Genomic DNA, 16,560 nt, shown 5'->3' on the forward strand with positions numbered 1-16,560 from the left:
AACAACAATAATAATAATAGTGAAGAGGAAGAGGAAGAAGTTGATGAGAACTTTGAGATGGAAGATTAACGTAAGGATTAAACAATGATAACAACAAATGTCAAGGTTAGAGGATCCACTAATGGTATTTCAAACAAGTATAGTATAAACTCTTTTTATTCAATTGGAAACCACACACAAAGGAGGTTCCAATCAGATTATAAATTGTTAACATGATTACATTAGTTATCTTATTCGAATAATGCTAATACTTGTAAATGTTGTCAGGCATTCATGATTATAACTTATGTTAACAACAAATCAAGTTCCTTTCATAGCTCAGATGTCGGTTATACCATACAGTATGGGCTATGAAAGTGCCAAGTATTTGTTGTACCAAGTATTATACAACATAAATCTAGATTAACCATTTAACAAGCAAAGTATTAAAAGTGAACAAGATAACAAATATAAAGCATGTTAGTATCCAACATTAAGGTCCATGTTAAGTTTATATTATACTTATTCTTACACCATTAGTGTACCCTTTTCACCTTGACATAATTAACTTAGCAACACATAATGAAAGAAAGAAACATAAAGAAACAAGGAAAGGAAATGAAAAGCATAAGCAAGAAATTAATATAAGCAAAACTTAAGCATTACAAAATATAAAGAGAGAACAAGAGCATGATCTTGATCTGAACACCAAGATGCCTAAATACATGGCAAATGCCTCCTTTTATAGGCCAAAATTCGGAACTATTGATTTGTTGACTAATTGATGAATGGGTGGCCACATCTTGACTTGGTGACAATTCTTATCTTCTTGTCTGCCAAAAACAGTCATTGATAACGTCATAATTTGAACAGACTTCAATCATGAAAGTTCTAGGGAATTGTCTCATCTTTCCAGGGTAAAAAATTGAGATCATTTGGACTTCTAGAACTCGAGATATGGGCTGAACACTGAACAGTATCTGGGATGCAGAACAGATTCGGACTTCTTCATTGTTGCTACAATTTGGACTTGCAAAAAGGCCTTGTTAAATCTTGGACTCCTCATGAAAGTTGTAGGCTTATGTCTTAGCTTTCCATCCATATAAGGCAGACCTAAATCCGAGATCTACAACTCCAGATATGACCCGATTACCGAACAGTATTCCAGTTTGGACTGCACCAACATCTCTTTTCTAAGTTTGGCCATTTTTCTGTCCTTTCAATTTCAGTACTTCAACTCATCAATCAATTCTTTCATTTATGTGATAGGCCTGTATTTAAAATGAACATTTACCATAAATTAAAGGTATCTTATATTATTAGATATGTTAGTATAAAACATGCTTTAGTTAAGGAGTTATTGATACTTCAAGTGCAAAATGATGATATAGAACCTTGATAAAAATACACTTTTAAGTACTAATCATTAGGAAGCTTTTGTAAAAACCCTCCAAATTCATTTTTGGACATCATCCTATGATGACCTAATGGAGGCCCTCATAAGTATTAAGCAAACTTCAACAATAGAGCTCTACAAAACCCAATTCAAGATTCTTTCGAATCGGGTCAGGGGGTTATCTGACTCTCACTGGCTCAATTGTTTTCTAGAAGGGTTGAATGAAAAGATCAAGATCGAAGTAAGGATGTTAAGCCCCTAAAACTTAGTGGCTGTTTATGGATTGGCCAGAATATAGAAGGAAAACTTGATTGTTATGAGAAGGACATGGAAACCTAGTTTTACTGAATTTCAAGGCTGAAATATAATACCAGCCCAGCCCAAAGCTGAAAACAAATCAGTTATATATCTTCTTTACAAAAGCTCACTCCAGCACAAATGAAGGGAAAAAAATGGACCATAACTACCAGAAACCCTACTGGACCATTACACATTTGTTATAAAACCATGCCCTTTTTTCCTTGCTTGTTTACAAGTTATATATCTTCTTTTAAGTTATAGTTCCTTAAGGTATTGTTCCTTCTCTTCCCTTCTTCTCTTTCTCTTAAAATTTTTGTGTTTGTTTGAAAGTTGTTGAAATTATTAATTCTTCATATCCTAGCCATGGTGATGATGGGACTGGAGAGCTCTTCACCATCACCTAATGAGAAAATAAGAGCACCAGAGTACATCTGCAGAGATTTAATGAGAAAATGCTCAACGTGGAGAATTTGCTCGAAATCAATTGCCACTAAGGTTATGATCAATGGGGTTTTATAATTACTCATTATGGAAACACTTATATGCACTCACTACCAAGACTCTACTTAATGTAAAACATACAATGAAAAATTATATTAGGGTGGAAGAAGTCAACATGACAAGACAAGGTCACCCATATTTACATCGAGTATAACTTCTCAACATCACCAATCTCCAACCAAAGCATCTAAAAGGAGCATTAAAGGACATATTTTTTGTTGCATGATATTTTTTGAGCTCCTAACCACCACATAAACTAAAATTCTAGTTATTATCAGAGGAAAATAATATGTTTAATATCTTGCTCCTATGAAAAGTGGCACAAACATGAAGAGCCATTATAAGTTTTGTCTTTTTCAGTGTAACCATGGACACGATACTAAAGAATGTCACGTCAAAAGAAAATAGAAAGTTTGATTTCCAAAAGTAATCTTCACTGGTTCGTGAAAAGAGAAACAAAACCTGAGCAAGAAAGGAAGGAAGGAAGTCTACACACTTGATGACCTACCTAAGATTTAATAATCCCCAAATTAGCTTCATAAATTGTATCTCCATCTTTTGAATTTTTTAATAAAAGCAACAAATTTTCTCTATATCTCCAACAAAAAATCTCCATTAAAATCTCTGAGCTTGACTCTAGGTCCTCGTGACCACTTTTCTCTAAATCCTCATGACCACAATACTCCAAGTTCTCGAAACCACTTGTGTCCCAAAGGATCAAGGATTTTTCTTCAGTCTTTGTGACTACTCATGGAATATTTCCATTTAAAAATCATTCTTGAAACACATACACACATCATATTACTTTCACGCTTGTTTTCTTTTTTACTATTAAATCGCTCCCTTTAAAAGTAAGACAATTAAACTCTTCTTTATTTATTGTAGAAACATTGACAAAAGACCATCTATATGTATGACAAAATGGAAGAAATTCAATCACCTAACCATGGTAACATTATCGTATCAATAACATGTAACATCACTTGTAAAAAACAAGTAAGTATTTTCTCTATTTTTTGTTGCCTAAAGTCTTCCAAACATGTATGTTTGAAAGACCTAGGGGAAAAATGATAGAGCATGATTTAATAATTATAATTATAATAATAAACTTTATTTTTTTCTAAAAAAATAAGCAGCTTATTTGTTTCATGGCCAAAATGGGCTACTGCATGCAATCACCATGTTTAAGTTGAAGCCCAAATAGATTGCACCCCAATTTTTTTCTTCTTTTTCTTCCACATGCTCTAATGTACTTTTTGAGTTTTGAGAAGACAGAATGCGGCACCACACACTGCCCATGCACACAATATTTTTCATGATTAATTGACATATATTTTTTTTATAGATGCTTAGTAAGTACAAACTTTTATGCAGACACCATATTTTTTTAGCTAATAATTGACAATGCAAACACATACCATTTTCTACTCAACATTTCTCTAACATTGCAAGACTTTGTCTTACATTGCAAGATTTAATTTTTTTTTCTTATATTATTTCTTTCCTATTTACAAATTTAAGTATCAGAGAGTCTCATTCCATAAGAGACTTATTTTGTTTAGGAATTCTTAATTCCAAACTCGAAACCCAACTCACACGTCTTGGCTCATAGATTATAGAAAGCTCAATTTATGTGTGGGGTTTTCTCTGGACTCCATTATTTATGATAAAATTGATAAGAGTGAGAACATAAGAGTCGAGATAAGAAGCAGAAAGGCCAAGAAACTCATTGAAGAGACCTTAAAGATTGCAGATTCACCAAGGACCAAAACTTATAGTTTTTCAGTGCTTTTATTGGTCGTCATCATCATCTCAAATGTATAGTTATGCTACAAGTAATTAAAGGCACGTACATAGTGTAAATCATGTTTTGATGTTTAACTTTGGTGTTAATTAATTTGGTTCTACAAGTAATTTATAGACTAAATTTTCGAACGGTCAAATTTGAAACCTCTCGACTATACTTCTTATTTAGGTCAAATTTGAAACATCTCGACTATACTTCTTATCTAACTTTACCTTTAAATTAAACTATATAAAAATTGTTTCAGTGTAACCCAAATGACTTAGTGGGTTGAAAAAAATTTGAATTACTAAAAACATGGTTTGGCTTTAAAAATATTTTCAAGATGACATCTTTTTTAAAAAAAATATTGAGATGAAGATACATTAGATCAACCCCGGTCAACTTAGGTTAACCCACTAAACTCTCGATCTAAATCATAAACTTCATTGAGTTTAATAACTTTGTATTTTTTTTTCTTAACTATTTTTATTTATAATATGATGAAAAAAAATAGACGCTTATAAAACCGAATACCAACTCAATACTGGGATGTTTTTATAAGATTACGATAACCCCATGAAAAGTAAATTGAAATAAATCATGAGGTCTAATTGTCAATAATTATGTTTTTTCTAAAATTATTTTTTATTTAATAATATGATGAAAAAAGTAGATGCTCAAAAAACTAAGTACCAACCGAATATCAATATATTTTTCTAAGATCGTGATAACCCCATAGAAAGTAAATCAAAATAAATCTTGAAGTCCAATTCATAATACTTACACTTTTTTAACCATTTTTTTCATTATATTAGACTATTTTTTTCAATATATTATACCATTTTTTATTTAATAATCTAATAAGAAAAAAGTAGACAATCTTAAAAAAATAGAAAAGTTTAATTTTTAATAAATCCAATATGAAAATATGTAAATAATAAAATATATAAAAGAAATAAAAAGGCAAAGCAAAAGCAAAAGCAAAAAGAAAAAGAAAAAAAACATGTTATTGTTCCAATGAACAGTAACATATGAGGAGAGGACAATAATTTCCCCTCCTCAATTAATCATTTTTTAAAACTATTTTTTTTAACAATATGTTTGATCATTTTTAATTTAATAATATAGTAGAAAACGTAAATGATCATAAAACTGAGTATCAACCAAATATTAGAATGTTTTTTCTGAAACCATGATAACCACGTATAAAAAAATAAAATAAATAGCAAAGTTCAACTCTCAATAAATCCAATATTAAAAAAAGAAAAAGAAAAAGAAAAAAAAACATGTTATTGTTCCAATGAACAGTAACATGTGAGGAGAGGACAATACTTTCCCCTCCTCAATTAATTCTTTTTTTAAACCATTTTTTATTTAACAGTATGTTATATCATTTTTTATTTAATAATATGATAGAAAAAGTAGGTAATCATAAAACTGAGCATCAACCACATATCATGATGTTTTTCTGAAACCATGATAACCCCGTATAAAAAAATAAAATAAAGAGCAAAGTTCAATTCTCAATAAATCCAATAGAAAAAGATAAAAATATATAAAAAAAGAAAAAAGAAAAAGAAAAAAGAAAAAAAAAAGAAAAAAAAAAGCATGTTACTGTTCTAATGAATAGTAACATGTGAGGAGGGGAACAATAATTTCCCCTCCTCAATTAATTTCTTTTTTTTAATTATTTTTTATTTAACAATATGTTAGACCATTTTTTATTTAATAATCTGATTAAAAAATAAACGGTTATAAATCTGAGCACAATCAAATATCAAGATATATAACCTCGTATAAAGAAAATCAAAATAAATAGTAAAATTCAAATCTCAATAAATTCAATATAAAAATATGAAAATATAAAAAAGAAAAAAAAAACATGTTAATGAATAGTAAGGAGGGAAACAATAATTTCCCCTCCTCAATTAATTTTTTTTTTTTAACCATGAAGTTAATGGCATGCCTCCATTAGCAAACACCCTGTGGAGGTCAAACCGAATGATTTTACCTTTTTCCTCTTTAGAACTTGAAATTTCATTGTCTTGGCTTTGTACATTAATGATTTGGCCGTCCCTTCCGCCGTGCTAATGCCTAATTTTTAGTACGAAAATACACACCCCATTAAGGCTGTATTTTTATTTATTTATTTTTTGTTTAAAAGGTATTTTTTATATTTTTATTTTTTATATTTTTTCTTTAAATTATTTTTTAATCATTTTAAATCATTTCAATTTTCTGATATTAAAAATAAATTTTAAAAAATAAAATAAAAAATATTATTTTAATACATTTTCAAACAAAAAAATACTTTAAAAAACAATCTCTATCACACCTCCAAACATCATTTTAATTAAATGTCATTGGCAATATAAATTTCATATTATTTCCGTACAAATCTTAAGTACCAATTTGTATATGATAAGCATGAGTCCCATAAATTTTAAACGATAGGCTTCCCATGAAAGAAGTAATTGCCAAATATAAGAATTTGAATAGATATTCATTTAGTTCCTTTATTTTTAGCAAATTAATTAGCTACTCCTTCTCATTTAAGTATTTCACTATTGCATTTCAATTATTTTTTTTAATTTCTGTTTAATAACTTATTTCTTTCAGTAAATGTTTGTTAACAGCATGGTGAGCTGCAAGCAATTTAATTATTATTTCTTCAAAATACCCTTTAATTTGACTATATATTATATATTTAACTGAAAGAGAAGAAGCCTGGAGCTAGTTTGATCATTTCCTAAAAAAACTAATTAACAGGGCTTTAAAAGATGTATCTGGTATAAGGAATCAAAGAGTTAAGTCTGAGATTAGAGGACCTAAGTTATCAATCACTGAAAATATAGGGACTAAATTTAAACGTATAGAAATTTGGCTATTTAAGTATTTGGTGTTGTGTCTCTGACAGTTACATGCATCTCTCTCACTTTTTCGTCTCCTTCACTCCCACTAATTAGCCCCTCTTCTAAGTGCCGCCACCATTCACTCCTTGACTTTAGTCCTTCCCTCGCAATAGAATTTCCTGCTAATTTCTTGATTTTCCTACCTAATTAACTTGCCTACAAGTTATATATATAAATATATATTCTTGCTAGTAATTGCTCAAGGTAGTCAGTCTCCTTGCATGTTTGTGCTTATTGATCCTTTTCGTTCTTTAGTAACAGGAAGTTTTAAGTAGCTAGCTAGCTAGCACGGTGGCCATGGTGATGATGGGACTAAGGAGGCTGGTGATGATCTTGAATTCCAAGATAAGGTTCTTGAAGATGAAGAAGGGTTATGATAAGATTGAGAAGAGTGAGAGCATGAGAGTTGAGGTGAGAAGCAGGAAGGCCAGGAAGCTCATTGAAGAGACATTAAAAATTGCTGATTCGCCATACACCAAGACTTATGCTTTTTGATGATCACTACTGTTCTTGAGCATCTCTTCTCATGTGTTGAATTGCTACAATGTATGTGTGTGTGTATCATGGTTTTGTTTCTTAATTGTTAATTAAGCATGTTTTTATTGAAAATATTTAATTAGTTGTCACATAATTACCTCCTCTTGTCCTCTTTATTTCCATGGCTAAGCTGCTAGGTCATGGATACAATACCATAACTCCATTCCCTTAATCTTCCTAATGTCGAGCATGCTTGCGATTTACATCATTTTTTACCTTATCGAATAATGAAGTTATGGCTTAATCAATTAAAATTGTTGATAATGATTGTGGTGTTACTTTTTCCTAGCAACTTTGAGGTTGAATTTACTAGTAACAATACATTAAGATATACATGTTTATAGTTATTAAATTCAATTTAAAAGTTAACCCAGCACAAGATTAAGTCACAGATCAAGTTAATTAACCTAAATTAACATAAATAAATTTTAAAAAAAAATCAATTTTTAAATTGATACGCTAAAACATCCCAGATTTGATAGATAGCTCTGTGTGCGCGCGCGCGCGATCTATTAATGATTTACCATCTCAAGAGTTCACGGAGTTATGTAACCAGCAGGGAAGAAATTATCAAGAACATATAGTGTAGATTCCTCCTGAACATGGCTACCCCAAAAGAGATTGATTCTTTTTTCTTGGATTCCTCCTTGGACTTGAATCACTGCCCAGTGGCAATTAAGTGATCAAAGGGTGGGTGATCTATGTTGAATTGCATATCACATAATCTAAACATTTAAAGACTAGTTTTCTTTCATTGTGGAGTAATTTCTTTGCCTAAATTCTGCTTCGAAATAACAGATTATTATATGGGGCACAAAGTAAGAAGCCATCGAAGTAGAATATGCTTCCAATACTTTGCTTGTCCGAAGCAAAATTATCCTCTCAAAGGGTTACACAATCCTCAAGTAAAGTGTTCAGTTTTATCAAATTAATTAAAATTGCCTTTTGTTTATCAGTTTTATGGCTCGAGATATAACAAGAAATAACAAGACGAAAGATTTTCAATCATGATTTTAAAGTGGAACACAATGATGAATTTCATTAACATAATGATTCGTGTGTGTTTTTTAAAGCTTTTTTAATGGTGTTTTTTTCTAATATTTAGCATCCCTCATCCTTAAATTAGTAATTCGCACAATAAAAAACTATATCTACTTCTCCACAGAGCGATTAAAGATACATATACATGCGAAGATTATATCTCGCCACTTTACTTGAGGTTTTAGCCCTAAAGTGATTAATTAAAAATATGCTAGCTCTGACAAAAAAAAAAAAAAAAAAAACTAATTATGATCAATTTCAATTTCAGTTTCTAAAAATTTTTAAAAAAATTGTGTAAAATAAAAAAAAAATTATATTTTCATATCGTTTTAATATGCTGATATCAAAAATAATTCTTAAAAAATAAAAAAAAATTCATTTTGATGTATTTTTAAACGAAAACACTTTCAACCACCACAGTTACCACAATCCCAAACAGAAACCTGGCGTCATCTAATGGATCAAGGGCTTGGCCGAGGTTAAATTTCTCAATAAATATAGAAGAATTTAGTAATTAAAAAAACTGTTTGATTTTTTTAAGAAAAATATTCAAAACCATATTATTTTAACATTTAAAAATAAAAATTTATTTAACCTGTTTAACTAGACTGTCAAGTTTAATAACCATGATTTCAATTCACAAATAGCAACTTAAATTACCCTTACATCTATCATCTCAATGATATAAATAGTAAAAAAAATCTCAATGATATAAATTCCCAAATCCCCTAGTGCAACTTTTATTTTATTGCAGGAATATTAAAACAAACTACATGTAAAAAGGATTAAAAAACATTACCATCTAACTTGAAACTCTAACTGATATTTAAAAGTTAAAAATAAAAATAAAATATCGGTTACATAATTTAAAAGTTATGGAAGTCATACTAGTATACCACCAGGTTAGGAAAAAGATCTAAGCCAGATGTCGTGCAAACACGCAGGAAAACATTGATGGACAACTGACAAGTATTGGATGTATTATAAGTTGTATCTTAGGGGATTTGGTAAAACAAAATTATTAAATTGATCATATGACTAAGAGCACAGTTCTACTTCTAACTATTTTGAATATTGACTTAAATAAACCTGAGTTACATGATAAATTAATTTATGAACCAGTTAATCTAACCAAACCTAAGTATAATCTAATCAAGTCAACTTCAAAAAATTAAAAAAAAAAATTAAAACAAGGTTATTTTCGAATAAAATGATAGACCTAATCACCTCCAAGTTAACTTAACAACATGGTGATGACTCAAGCCCTAAACCAAGTCTAATCTCGAGCATTTTCTAACAACTAAGCCTAACAACATTCAAACGAGACAACATGGAAAGTTGGTGATGGTGTGGAACTTGTTCGGACATTATAATCAAGAATTGGAGGCGGATGCATCATGCATTTAAGGATCACATTATTGAAAATTATCTTCAAAAGTCATTCATTCTCATTTTCCACTAAATTTAGAAAGAAAAGAATGTCCACGTTAAATGTTTTATGCCTTTATGGGACTGCAAAAGGGTTTGGGAAACAAATTAGGTGTTTTAACATAATCTAATGGTTTTGCTCATTTGGTGTCTCTCTTGACACGGTGGTTAGAATATTCTTCATGTATTATATAATTAGACAAAGTGAACAAGAACAATATCACATTTGTCACATATTGTTATGAGCAAGAAAAGTGTGTGATGTTGTAAATTCGAAAGAAATATTATGCGATGAAGCATGAGGTGATGAATTGTATTTTACTATTTTATTCAATTTTTTTGAGCCACAAATACTCTTCTTCTTTTTTCTTGGCGAATTATATGTACTTGAGAGATGGAAAGATTGACTTAAGATGTACTCAGTTTTAAGTAATGAAACTAACCTTAAAAAAAAGCATGAGATTGTCACCATGCCTCAGTAAATGTATTTGGAATGAAGTGAATTGAACATGCACTTCACCATGTTTCCTTCAAGATTAGTTTCTATGTGTGTGTATACAAGTATATATTATATTTCAGAAACTAGGTATGGAACAAGAAAATGTAATATTACCTTGTAATCCATTATTCCGCCTATCCATCCAGTGCAAGGTTGTCGGAGCTAGGGATATACTTGCCTTTCAAATGTTTCCATTGTATACAATAAGGGAGGTGAAGGTGAAGATTTCTGCAATGACTAATTAGTTTGAACAGGATAGGGTTTCCCATGAACATGATGTGTTAAGAGAATCATCCCACTCGAAGAGTATCGCCACAGAGAAGAGGCAATAATTCATCTTGATGTCACTCCCTTGCTTCGAGATCCAGAATTGAGGTTTTGGTTGGGAACTGAAATCATCATTGGACCATCCAGGAAGGTAACATGACATTAGTTACAGAGAAGGAAACATTTTTTGTGGCACGATGATGAATGGTAACGACACCAGACCCTGAGGTTGTCAAGAATTGGTATTGGTGTGGACGTTCCCTCCAAGAAGGTTCTGGTGAGTGTAAACACAATGCTGAAGAGAAGCATATTAACGGTTGTGATGATAAAGCATTTGAAGATCCTTGCAGTGAGTGCATATCCATGGTGACAAAGGAGGGTCCAGGCAGTAGGAATGGATACATCGAGTCTCGCACAGATGACATCTAATGAGTAGATCCTCAGGTTCCCGACTACGGCATTCACAACACACTGATCCAAATGAGGGCTGTTCAAAAATTAAAAACTAACAATTGAGAATCATATCCAAACAAGAATTCGTCTAAGAACGAAAATGAATACCTACAAAATCTTCAGAAGACTAAGAAGTTCAAGACCTAATAAACATACTTCCACAATAAAACCCTTCTCATGCAAAACACTAACAATTGTTGGCTAAACGTTTAATCATTCTACACAACTAAACTTCGAAAAGTTTTTCTTTCACTTCCAGTATAGATATTGTGAAGAAAAATTCAACAAATGGAGATTCTTAAATGCAGAGCCTTGGTGACGGTTTCAATCAGAGTACACATAGCTCTATTTACATGTCTATCATTTTCTCATGTACAAGATATGATAATTCAAATTCAGTATGATAAAAAAGAGTTGATGTGACAATTATCAAAAACTTGGTGTATAATAAAATAATAGGCTTTCATAGATTCTATGTATTTTTAATCTCCATTTCACTTGACGATGAATTATCAAATCTTATACACTTGCAATTCAGAAGAGTTTAAATTTGTGAAAATCATCAGGCTCTGAAGGCAACATCATATTATCTACCGCAAAGCTAAAGTTTCTATATGATTATCATGGAAAAAATTCGACATGATTAAGCATCTACACTCATGAACCCAAGGAAATGAAATGAGAATTCAGCGTTTTAATTTTTAGCAGCTTAGATGATTTATCTAGGCTTAACCCCCATTCGGCACTATGGAGTAAGAGGGTTTAGGAATCTGACTCAGCCTGGCTGTATTTTAGTCCAGTAAGCGTGGAATTACTACGCTAAAATGCAAGAAATTTGTAATGCTTCAGTATTAACAACGGCAACTGATTGGAGTATTGGGACATGTATGTCATCATGACCAAGTACAACAGCATAGTAATTATCCTGATTAAGAATTGACTAATAAGCTGAACGTCAAACATACAAACACTTACCTCGGCACCAAATTTATTTTGTTCTTGAAGCATACTAAAGAAAACATCTACTGTTGATGATGCATGCGGTATAGTTTGAGAATAAATTTTTTGATCAGAGGTGGCCGCATCCTCCACCTTTGTTATGATTGAAAAACCAGCCTTGCACAGAGGACAGGTTGAAATTCTTCTCCTGGAAGCCTAAATGAAACATCACCATCAGCAGCAGAAGTAAAATTTTCAACCATAATCCTCCGAAGGGTAAAGACAAACACATCAAGGTAGAGAAATGGAAAAGTTATCAATTGGCACCTGAATTCTAACAATCCAAAAAATCTCACTGCAAAGAACAAGTAAACCCAAAGATGCTTGAGACAGTTAATAAATATAATTCATTATCCTTTTCATTTCAGGGGAAAATTATTATTTTGGGCAACCTATACTTTCAGATGACAAAGGCGACCCTTCAAAAGCAACTAGCAAGAAGAATGTGTGAAAATTGGATTTGGCAAGAAAATTGATAAGGTAAAAACTACAAACATGACAGGATAGCAAAGTGTTTGGTCCGTTATAAGTGTCACAAATCACAACTCAATGAATCAAATGTTTTTATACGACATTTAAACAAGTTTATTAATAGAAACAGAATGTAGTAATTAGACAGGAAGAAAATGCATACCATGTGATCAGCCCATTCTTGAATGCATGAATAACAAAATCGATGACCACATGGCAACACACCTCTGGTTGAACTAAATTCTGTCCAACATATAACACATGATAACTCTGCTGGAGCAGGTAATCTGGCTACAGATTCAAACTGATCCATATCTTTAACCTTTGCATTTAAATTCTCAGCAGCAGAGCCAGAGCTATCTGCTATTTCTGATGCAGTCAGTGCACCCTCAGGAAATGAATTTGAATACTCAGAAACAGGTAGGTGATTCCAATGTGTTCCCTCTTCAATTTCATCCAAAGACTCAACTGCTGAACCCCTATTATTAATCACAGCAACATCAGATGTTACTTCAGCTTCAAATATATCAAGTTTCCTTTTGCAACCTGTACGTTTAGCTGTTGATTTACTGTTATTGTTCTTATTAAGTCTAACTGGATGCCACTCTTGGTCAGAATCAGAAAGCAGAGTTTCCAAATTGTCTCTGGCAATATTTTTCTTCATGAGCCTTCGACCTTTACGAGAAGGTTCGGCCAAAGTGCTTCCAGTATTGCTAAAAGTATTCCTCCTTCCTCTCACGAAATGCATATTAGGCACAATATCTGACTCTTCATGTCTTGAAGAATTATAACTTGAACCTCCATGCTATTAAAACGAAAAACGAGAGAAATTTTTGTTCAGTAAATCAAATGTTTCCTTTTGATAAAGGAACAGTCAAACAAGTAGTCTAACAGAAAAAGGCTCATAAAAAGATATAAATTGCTTTCGATACAATAAAATCTTTAAAAAAAACAAAACAAACAATGATCCTTAGCTTAGCAGACAAAAAAAGAACGTGACTGTGGACTGCGTGCAGGAACAGGAAATAACAGATCTATACTTACAGAAGACAAGGTGCATAGACAATGAAGAAAGCTACATTGTCCCACATAAAACCAGCAAGACTGTCCCTGCCACATGTAGTCCGGACCATAAGACAGGATTTTAAAGTTTTTCTAGATAGACTTCTAATCTTTGCAGAATTTGATTATGCCCTGAATGACACCCTACTCTAAAAGCAGTTGGCTTCAGAGCAACAAGATTGCTTTAGTATCTGGCTACCTCATTTTTCAGTTGATCTATTTAAGCTTACAATGTTCTACTTGATCTCTATATGGATCATTTTTTCATTCCTCTTTATCACTTATATCATATACAATTTGTTTTGGGGAAAAAAGAGATATTAATGCCCTAGGGCATGGAGTTTAGAAGTTTCCAAGGCTAGAATTTCATATTCAGCTCAATTACACAAAGTTGTCAAGACATTAACGGAAAAGAGAGCCAGGCACATCAAGAAAGCTACAGCAATAGGAACAAGTTCAACGGATGGATCTGGATGAGTACATGAAGCAGGGAGAATTTTGATTGAATTCATTACCTCCAATCCAACTAGCCCAGAAAAAGTAGGGTCCTGAAAACAGTATCTGCTACCTGAACAGTTTTCCTGCTTCGAAGGTTTTTTTGCCTTTTTGAGCTTTGATTTATATAAATTACTGTTGTTTTTCCCAACATCAGGAACCAAACTCTGCAGTTAAATTACCATGTAGTAAATCAGTGCTGATTGTTTGATTCTCGAATCACTAAACAGACCTACCCAAATCATTCACTGAAAAATAAAGGCTTGTATTAATGCATTGGAAGTTAGAAGAATGGATAATATTCTCAAGTGTGTGTTATCTATAAATAACAAGCTAACACATAAGGGATAGCAGAAACTCTTCTTTGGAAAGTCAAACCATAAAGGACAAAGAAAGCTAGCATTTCAGTTATGCTATGTTCAATCTTGAATAATAGCCAAAATTATAGATAAGACAAAATGAAATTGAAGGGCCAAAATTATAGGAGACTCTACTTTTGAACACGAAATGAGGACCATAAGCATAAGCCTAATGTTAGGATTTTAATCTGGGTGTTCCTTCTGCAAACAAACTGTTGCTACCACACTCAAAATGCAAAAAAAAAAAAAAAATAGAAATAGAAAGGATGAGATGCACTGCTAGTGCACCTTCTTGAAAGGTCAGGGTTCGAGGAGCTTTCTGTTGAGCTTTTACTGAAACTCAAACTTTCTAACTTAATACAAAAAGAATCACTCCTTTTCATATCATGGTTTTCCTTTTCAACTGATTCGATTTCTCTATTAATTTAACTTGCTTAACTTGTCTTTATTTATGTTTCTCAAGAACAGCTTGTTATGCACATCTGTGATGCATATGCTTAGATGCATAAACTGAAATAGTAAGTATAATGGCAAATCAATTGATTACTTAACATGCATCATTGATCAGAAAAATATGCAATTAGCTCCACAATTTGTGTGTCTGTGTGTGCACGTGCGTGCCAGAGAGAACGAGAAAGGTTTACCTTTACATCATTCAACAAAAAGGAATCACTCCATGCTGCAAGGCCAGAATCTTCACAATCCACATCAACTATTCGTCTTTCAGAGTCCTCGCAATTGTTGGATTTGTCAGACAACGGTTTTCTCTTCTTATTCAAGGACCCAAGTTTATCAACGTTTGGGACGTCCAAGACTAAAGGCCCCACTTCTTGTCCACTGCAAAGAACAAAAAACTGTTAGCATAAGTTCAAAGCATTTTACAAACGCTAATTGAACATGCAGGAATCCATGATTACTAAAAAGAATTAAAAAATCTCAGTAATAACAAGAACGTGTTGTGCATTAAAATAGGGATGCTTAGCCACAGCCATACCTTTCCAACATGTAAGGATACTCCGGAACACGCTTTCCTTGCTTAACACATTCTTCGACCCATCGATGATTAACAACAAGAGTATCAAACTTGCTGGCTAGCTCATATTTCCTCCCTTCAAATTTCCAACATACCTAATAATATCATCCAAAAAATTAAAATAAAATAAATCACCAAACTATTAGGTTAAACCTAATTCATGATCACTAGAGCTTACCAAATGTGTAGTGGAATTTGACATTGCACCAACATAACTCGCACCAGATTGAGAGATGAGCTTAATTAGGTTAAACCTCTCGGAGCCATGGTAACCGCTAACAGTTGCCACCACAGATTCCATACCTTCTTCAATACTCCTATCATCGATCAAAAATCACAAAAACTATGAAATTGAAACACTAATAATAATAATAATAATAATAATATAAATAATAATAATAGCGATTTATTGAAAACCTAAAAAAGAAAATATACAGATTTCAATTAGAAACTAAACAATAATCAAGCTCTTAATTACACGTTATAGCTTCATTAGCTCCAAGTTGAAAGGATAAAGCAAGTAAAAATCGAAAGAGAGATTTCACCGTTTCGGTTAGAGAGGAGACAGCGTTGAGACGAATCGTTTATGTCTTCTATTTCATTTGCAGAGAGAGAGGGAGAGGGAGAGGAGTGGTTTTGGTTGCCGGGAAATGAAAATTTTGAATTCTGAGGACCTGCGCCTTTGATGGGCTGAGTCTGATTGGGCCTTATAAAAAAGACACATGTTCGATTTCCTTTTTCCTTTTTTTCTTTCTTTCTTTTTTTTTTTACCGGTTTAGGGTCAGAGTTCATGAATTTTTTTTCAAATATAAAAATTAAATTTATTTTTTAATCAGGTTGAATCTTTCTTTGCATTCTAAGAAAACTAAAATGTTCTATAAAAAAAATAGTTAATATAAAATAGTTTATAGTAAATTTTTTAACTTAATTTATTTATTAAAAAATATTTTCAATTTATAAAATTTAATAAAAATATATTATAAATAGTAATCCACTTATAATATCATTTACCTATTATTTCAATCATTCTTATTTTTTTTAT

The 16,560-nt window shown here is 31.8% G+C and overlaps 1 protein-coding gene across 2 annotated transcripts; it reads right to left on the bottom strand.

Annotated features, from left to right (window-relative positions):
- Window positions 1–10,184: 10,184 nt before the first annotated feature.
- LOC7494565 (uncharacterized) lies at window positions 10,185–16,194 on the bottom strand. 2 transcript variants are annotated; one of them, XM_024599162.2, is made up of 8 exons: window positions 16,064–16,194; window positions 15,697–15,835; window positions 15,480–15,613; window positions 15,130–15,322; window positions 14,147–14,293; window positions 12,733–13,374; window positions 12,075–12,254; window positions 10,185–11,133 (listed from the first exon to the last, which is right to left on the bottom strand). In XM_024599162.2, exons 2-8 carry the CDS (start codon window positions 15,817–15,819, stop codon window positions 10,957–10,959), a joined length of 1,596 nt encoding a protein of 531 aa, XP_024454930.2. In that variant the 5' UTR covers window positions 15,820–15,835; window positions 16,064–16,194; the 3' UTR covers window positions 10,185–10,956. The 2 variants fall into 2 exon arrangements, with proteins under 2 accessions (XP_024454930.2, XP_024454932.2); XM_024599164.2 differs by lacking the exon at window positions 14,147–14,293.
- Between the last annotated feature and the right edge of the window lie 366 nt (window positions 16,195–16,560).

This window comes from Populus trichocarpa, chromosome 4, assembly GCF_000002775.5.
Source record: "Populus trichocarpa isolate Nisqually-1 chromosome 4, P.trichocarpa_v4.1, whole genome shotgun sequence".
Lineage (NCBI taxonomy): Eukaryota > Viridiplantae > Streptophyta > Magnoliopsida > Malpighiales > Salicaceae > Populus > Populus trichocarpa.